At 42.3% G+C, this 7,574-nt stretch overlaps 1 protein-coding gene across 1 annotated transcript; it reads left to right on the top strand.

Annotated features, from left to right (window-relative positions):
- The first annotated feature begins 252 nt into the window (after positions 1-252).
- LOC149188174 (protein CYTOSOLIC ABA RECEPTOR KINASE 10-like) lies at positions 253-817 on the top strand. The gene is made up of 2 exons (XM_089412952.1): positions 253-379; positions 464-817. The coding sequence occupies exons 1-2, from the start codon at positions 263-265 to the stop codon at positions 812-814; spliced, it is 468 nt and encodes a 155-aa protein (XP_089269078.1). The 5' UTR covers positions 253-262; the 3' UTR covers positions 815-817.
- The last annotated feature ends 6,757 nt before the right edge of the window (positions 818-7,574 follow it).

The following is a 7,574-nucleotide window of genomic DNA, read 5'->3' as shown; positions in this document are numbered from 1 at the left end:
AATAATCTATTTTTTGTAAATAGTTTAAGACTAAAATAATTTTATTAAAATTATATATATATGGTAAGATAATTTTATTAAATATTATTAGAATTTATAATTTATTTTTTTAAATAGTTTAAGATTAAAAATTATGTATTAATTAATTTTATTTAGAAAAAATTTAAATTAAAAAATATAAGAACAGAATCATTTTTATCTTTTATTTATTTATACCATGCTTGTTCCAAATGTATGTGGACTCAGGTATTACAGCACTCAAATGTTAACAGAGAAGAGTGATGTGTACAGCTTTGGAGTGGTTTTGTTGGAAATCATATGCGGCAGACCACCTATAGATCTAAAACTCCCTGTACATGAACTAAACATCGTCAGATGGGTAAGAAATCCTACCATCAATCTCCCAAAATATAAATATTTAGTGGTGCATGTTCCCCTAATGGCTAACTTGGGATAATTACAGGTGACACCGTATGTAATGGAGATGGATCAAAATGGTGGAAAAATAAAAGAAATCATAGACAAGAGGTTGGGCGGAAGTTACAGCATGAAATCGATGGCTGGAGTTATGAAAGTAGGTATGAGATGTGTTCAGCTTGAACCGTCTTGTAGGCCCAGCGTGAGTGAGGTAGTGGCAGAGCTTAAAGAGGCGATTAATCATGAGGATATTTCTGGTATTTCAATTTCAGAGGAGACTGGTATTGAAAGTGATGCTTCGTTGGCCGCCCGTGTCAGTTCATCGTTGGAATGGAGTGAACCCAAAGCAATGGAGTGGAGCGATACCAGCTCCAACATTCCAAAAATAGGAAGATAAGCTCGCACAACTCCAACATTTCAAAAGTAGGAAGATAAGCTGGCACATTGTGGATATCGATTGAATGGAGAATTGCCAGCATGTTAGACTACATGTCGTAATGATGTCAGCATAATGGCATAGCTGACATCATGGCAATATATTGCGTGGTTTATGTGTTGTTAATGTCAACAGAATAGTTGGAAGGCACCGGTTGTTAGAATGAAACTTACCGTTTTGTATTATTTTTTATTTTCCGGAGTTATGAACCATTTTTCTTTCCAAAGCTAGTAGAATATGTTACCATTTAATTTGTATAAATATTTTGATTTTTTTAATTTAATATATAAATGGGGATTATGTGTCGTTAATATTTACAGAATAGTTGGAAGGCACTGGTTGTTAGAATGAAACTTACCGTTTTGTATTATTTTTTATTTTCAGGAGTTATTAACCATTTTTATTTCTAAAGCCAGTAGAATATGTTGCCATTTAATTTATATAAATATTTTGATTTTTTTAATTTAATATTTCTTTTCTCAAAGAAAAATTGTAACTTTTCATTAATTTTGAAAAATTACATAAAGTAGATGCAGTGGGTATATGCATCACTATTGGTCGTAGCCATTCAAGTAGTGTTCAGAATAAGTTATGGCTGAAACCATTTCCAAAAAAGGGCTGTACATAATTCACCTCATAGGGTGTACTCGAAATGTCTAGCATAAAACAAAGAAAAACATAAATATATACATATCTAGATACTATGTATCGACTGATAATAAACCAAAATATTTAGGGCCTGTCCGCCCTCGGATATGCCCTATCAATGTAGGGCCGGTGATAATATTGATATTGTTCTGCACCAAGTTGTTCCTGTATCATCCACAAGCCTTGGGGGAGTGTCGTGGCCTCCTTGGATAATTTGTCAGTAGCCTCGTTACGTTCCCTGTAAATATGTTGACAGGTGATAGAGTTAAATTGTGCCTTGAATTCCAAAATTTCATCCAAGATGTTTCTAAGTGTGTGTGCATGAAAAATGTTGATGTTACTGAACCAGTTTATGATGATTTTGGAGTCTCCAAAGATCTGTAGATCTATGCATGAATGTGCCAATGCAAAATGCAGTAGATGCTTGAGCGAGATCAATTCTGCATAGTTATTGGTTCCCTCTCCCAATCCCAGTTGGATTTTGTAATGGTGTTGCTCAAATAGGTGAAGGATAATTTCCCCCCCACACCCTTGAGCTTGTGCAGCTCCATCAAAATAAACCCACGGTTTGGTATGATCTATTATCTCAGTGGTACAAGTGTGATTTGATGGAGGGTGAGATTCATCGGGTATCTCATGGAAGGCTGCAATGATTTTTGCTGTTGTGTGTGGCCATCGGGCCTCTGTTTCTTTAAAAATGACGTCGTTTCTAGTTAGCCAGATGGACTAGTAGATGAGTAGTGGAAGCCATTGATTTTTTGAATTATTGTTTGCAGTAACCTAGGAGTCTCATGCCTCACGTATCAATTGTCCCTACTAGCGACCCAGAATGGAGAGAAGAGTTGTGACATGTTGTCATAGCTGTGCACACAGCGGGCAATGCAGGAACAAATGGTCATTTGTCTCCTCAGCTTGTTTGCAGAGAACAGCCAAAGTGTGATCAGTGCATAAGATTAGCACCAGTTGGAGTTTTGTTCCTGAGTACATTCCACATGAAGAGTCTAGTTCTTGGTGGCGCTTTGAGTTTCCAGATCTTGCTCCACTGGCCCAGAAGAACAAGAGGTTTGCGCATTCTTAGTTGTGGATAACCTGTTTTCGGGGATACATACCATGATCATTCGGGGTCCATATAAGTTCATCGAGCCCTTCTTTGATGCATACATGGGCTTCCTTCAATGCAGTGATGTACCCCTCCCAAGTCTGCTGCCAATGTTCTGGAATGCCCAAGAGAGGAGTCGATATCTAGGCTTGTTTGAAGATGGAGCTGTTCTCCCGGTCAAAAATCTGTGCAATCACATTGATATTCCTTTGGTTGAGATATTGGATGAGGCTAGGTGGTAGTTGGTACATATTCCCCCTGCCTGTCCATGGATCCATGCCAATTCATGTCGAGGCACCATCATTTATTCTCCATGCTAGACCCTCTCTGATGAAAGGCAAGGTGTGCAACAATGCTCTCCAAACCATGGATACCCCTGATCGAGGCCAGGTGGGCCAACGAATCCATTCCATGAGATGGTGAGGCCAGATATATTTGTGGTAGGAGACTTCAGTCCAGATATTTGTGTAGTGAGCAAGATCCATCCCATCTTGGCTGCTAAAGCCTGTGCAAAAACGGTTAGATCCTTTAGGCCCCAACCTCCCCATTTCTTGGGGATGGCAATGTGCTTCCATCCTACCCGGGCAAAAGATTTTCACTCTTTGTATCCATTCCAGGGGAATCTGTAGTAGATCTTGTGTATGCATCCAAGGATTCCCTTAGGTATCCAAGCCAATGACATTCAATAAACATGAGTGCCCTCCAAAACAGACTTGATGAGGACTAGCTGCTCGGCTCTTGAAAGGAATCTATGGTTGCAATTTTTAATATGCTTCTCAATTTTGATAACAAGCCAAATGCAATCTGCAATTCTGTAACAGTGGGGTTTGATCCAAAACCCTAGATACTTGAGACAATCCTCCAAGTGATGATTCAGAAAATGGAATTTTAGATGAGCATATCTAGCTTCCAGGGGAGATGTATTAGAGAGGGTGATGGTGGGCTTGGAGTGATTTACTTCCATGCCGGTGGCCAGGGTAAAAAGAGTGAGAATGTCATGGAAGGTGGATGTGTCCCTATGGCTTCCATTTAGGAATATAAGTAAATCATTTATGAAGAGTAAGTGGGTGAGGAAGCATTGGTCACTCATTTTCAGCCCTTGTAATCTCCCTTCCCTCTTGGCCAATGCAATAAGTCTGCTGAGACCTTCCATGAAAATTAGAAATAGAAATGGGGAGGGTGCACATCCTTGCCAAAGGCCTCTCTTAGCATGGAATAATTTAGATGTAGAGCCATTGATGAGAATATTGAAGGTTGACGAGGTGATACAACACATGATCCAATCTATGAAAGGAGGAGGAACGCCTAGGTGGGTGAGGATCATCTTGATATAGAGCCAGCTGACCTAATCGAATGCTTTAACAAGATCAATTTTGAGGATAGCCCCTTTGAGATTTTTTGATTTGATGGAATGGAGGGCTTCTTGGCCAGTTCCTATAGCTTCGTGAATTTGTTTGTTTTGAAGGAAAGCAAATTGCCCTGGGGAGATGTGATGGAATAGGATGGGTCGAGGACAATTTGCAAGAATCTTGGCAATGATTTTATATAGGAAATTGCAAAGGGAGATGGGGCAGAAATCATTGAAGGATATGGGGGAGTCAGCTTTTGGGATCAGAGAAATGAAAGTGGTGTTAATGGCCTCATACATACATCTAGAAGTCCTGCATTCCTCCACCACCTTCAGTAAATCCTGTCCAATGAGCTCGTAGAAGGAAATTTAGAATTCTATAGTCTAGCCATCCAACCCTGGACTTCTGTCTTTTTTGAACCATTTTAGAGTGCCTTCTAGCTTTGTCGGAGTGACAAGGGTTGAGAGTTCCTCTGCCATGTCATTGTTGGGGAAATGTCCCACAATTCTGACAATTTCAGCAAGGTGGTTCCACGGGGAGCCTTGGAAAGGTTCCTAAAATGTGTGTTCCTAAGGCAAAAGAGCTAATGGAAGGTTTTCGTTGTACCCCCATCTTCCATGGGAATTTCCCAGATAGTATTGGTGAATTTCCTTCCCTTTGCATAATTTTGGAAGAATTTAGTGTTTTCATCTCTAGCCTTTAGCTAGATTGCATAGCTCCGGAGCCTCCGGTTTCTTACCTCTCCTTTAAGATTTTTGATCTCTTGTTTTCCAAATTTATGAGATGAGACTTTGCTTCAGCTGATGTAAAACCTCGACCTTGCTCATCCAGAAGGGTAGCCAATGATAGTTCAATATCTTCCAGGGTTTGGTCATCCCTCTTGGTTTTTTCTTTTTCCGAGTTAATGGAGAGTCTCTTGAGCTTGGTGAGGTTGTTACAAAAACCCTCTACTAGGGATCTCCCTGTGTCTAGTGGATTAGATAGTCAGCAGTCAGAGACCAATTGTATGTAGGATGGATCTGCAAGCCAAGTGGAGTTGAATTTATGTGGTTCCATAGGCTTTTGTGAGGGACCCTTCATCTCCATGTAGAATGGGGAATGGTCTGATATACCTCCACAATGCACCCATTGTCTATAGAGGGAGATTTTTTGTATCAGAGAGTCCTTTATCAAAAATAGATCTAGTCTCCCAGTCAGGGCTGCCTCACCCACTCTCTGGTTCCTCCAGGTGGGAAGAATTTTTATCATAGGGATATCCATCAGATGATGTTGTTCTAGTAGTAATTCCATGGTCTCTGTGAGTGAATCCACCTATGCATTTGTCCCCCAAGATTCCCCAAAACCTATGGAGAAATTCAGGTCACCGCCAAGAATGAGATTATCTGGGGCGGTGAGGGAAAGTTTGAGCAAGTGGTTCCAGAAGGCCTCTCTGTGTTGACATGGGTCATATACATTGATCAAGCAAAGATCCATCCCCAATTCAGATTAGAAGATGTCCATGCCAATAAATCTAGCTCCGTCCTAGGAGGCTTTAAGTTAAATGGTGTGGGGATTATATCCCAAGGCTAATCCTCCAGATCTCCCTATGACATCAAGGGATTAGAAGATCCAACCATGCTTTATTGAGCAGGGGGTGCAGGAAGTGTGGTTAGCCACTGCCAAAGTTTCTTGTAGGAATATGATGTCGACAGGCTCGGACTCGAAGAGCCTTCTGAGGGCTAGCTTTTTATGCACACTAGCCATGCCCTTGTAGTTAAAGGAGAGCCACTTCATGGGGGTGGACAGTGATGGGTGTTCATGGCTCTAAGTACCCAGTCGAGAGAAGATTGTCTGCTCGAGGCTACTTCTACCCTAACAATAAGGATGGATTTAGAAAGGTGGGATTTGTGCCCTTTGATCGATTTGGGAGGTTGGGAGGAGGGGGTTAGACCCAAGCCAGAGGATGTAGTGCATTCCCCAAAGAGGGGGGGGTGAGGCCTGAGATTGTAAGGGTGACGGGGACTAGAGAGGGATGAGGTGGAGGAGGGGGGGTGTGGAAGGAAGGATGGTGGGGTGGTCGAGAAGACAAACTGAGGAGCTTCAAGAGGGCAAGGGATGGAGGGGGAGTAGTGAACCTAGACCGATGCAGATGTCGTAGGTACATGTAGTACAAAACATGCAGGAGAAGAAATAAAAATAGAGTCTAGGGGAGGAGGACTACCTAAGGAGTGATCAACCTCCACAACATCCCGCGATAATGTCATTGGTGGAGAAGGAGGACGAGGCATTCTAGTAGATGCCCGGGAAGATGGGGAGCCCATCCTATTCATAGTTTTGTCAACCAGAGGAGATGACCCAGGGGTGGTTGCAAGAGCCTTAGTCGCCTTCCCTTATGGCCCCTATGCAGAGTCTGGATCCCTTTGCACCAATGGGAATTCCTTGTATAAATGTCCCACTTTTTGGCACATGTGGCAGCTGAAGGGGACTTCCTCGTAGTCTAGGATCTATATACTATTGAAGTTATTGCACTGCAGGGTAATTCTCTCTTCGAGCCCTTCCCTTGTGTCAAGATGCACCAAAATTTGTGCTAAGGATCTATTACTAGATTGAATATAGGATCTGTCGTAATCCAAGTAGGTTCCCAATGCATTCCCGATTTGGACAAACACATCTTCGGACCAGTACTGCAAGGGGACACCAGGTAGCCTGACCCATATTAGCCTAGCCCCAATCCATTCTCTTTCTGGGTTGAGGAGTGAGCTCCATCACTTTAGCATGACCAGGACCATTTTGATGTGCCAGTGATCCAGGTGGATATTGGTGGCCACCTGCCAGGTCCACCTGGACCCCCACCATTGTCTTTCTCAGCATTTTTCAGTTTCCTTAATTGTAGCACAGTTTACTATTTTTAGCAATTTTTTGGGTCCTGAACTTCCGAAGCCGTTTTGAGGCCCTAAACGACCTTTTTTTGGAATTCTGGGGCGACCGAGCCCTATGTTGCCTCCCAAAGTGGTAGTACTCGGATAGATCTTTCTAACGAGCTATCGTACGCGTCAAACGGAGATCGTATGCCAAAGTTACGACCCCGGGAAATTGATGTACCAATTTACCCAAACGGGGCCCACAATTTGGCGTTTCATCTTCTAGGGTTAGGTTTCGGTATGTGAAGGGTTTTCCATTGTTTCTCAACAATAAATAGGCCTTCGAGCCTCATTGTAATACAGTTCAGAGGCATGTAGCCATCACATCTCTTCTCAGAGATAAGCTACCATTGCCCTAGCTAGTTTATTGCCATTTCTGTTTGTAAGCATATGTCAGTATTTTCCATTAATGAAATGAAGTATTATTTCCGCTGCATCTTTGTGTATATGGTTATCTCTGTAATTTGTTGCGTTCCTGCTTAAATCTGGATCAGTGGTATCAGAGCGGTCTGCTTTTTCTCTGTTTTTCTTTGCATGTCCCCAACAAGGTCGGGATATAAGGATTTAGGGCTTGAACTGGTTGAACCTTTGCAAGACCAGCCTCGCAAATCCCGACGGCCTCCCATGGCGGACGAGAAGAAAGACGAGGGGGCAGGAGATCCCATCAAAATCTTGCTCGAAGAAGCGCTCGAGCGACAACGGAACGCGATGATGGACAGCTTTGC

The sequence above is a fragment of the Pinus tabuliformis genome, chromosome 3_1 (genome assembly GCF_031772625.1).
Source record: "Pinus tabuliformis cultivar Carrire ecotype Pingquan chromosome 3_1, CPIR1, whole genome shotgun sequence".
Taxonomy (NCBI): domain Eukaryota; kingdom Viridiplantae; phylum Streptophyta; class Pinopsida; order Pinales; family Pinaceae; genus Pinus; species Pinus tabuliformis.
This window is presented reverse-complemented; position numbering and strand designations above follow the sequence as displayed.

Bases quoted from the DNA above. Each gene is read 5' to 3' on its own strand.
- LOC149188174 (XM_089412952.1), top strand. From the start codon at position 263: ATGTTAACAGAGAAGAGTGATGTGTACAGCTTTGGAGTGGTTTTGTTG. The intron at 380-463 runs GTAAGAAATCCT...GGATAATTACAG, and splicing joins AACTAAACATCGTCAGATGG to GTGACACCGTATGTAATGGA.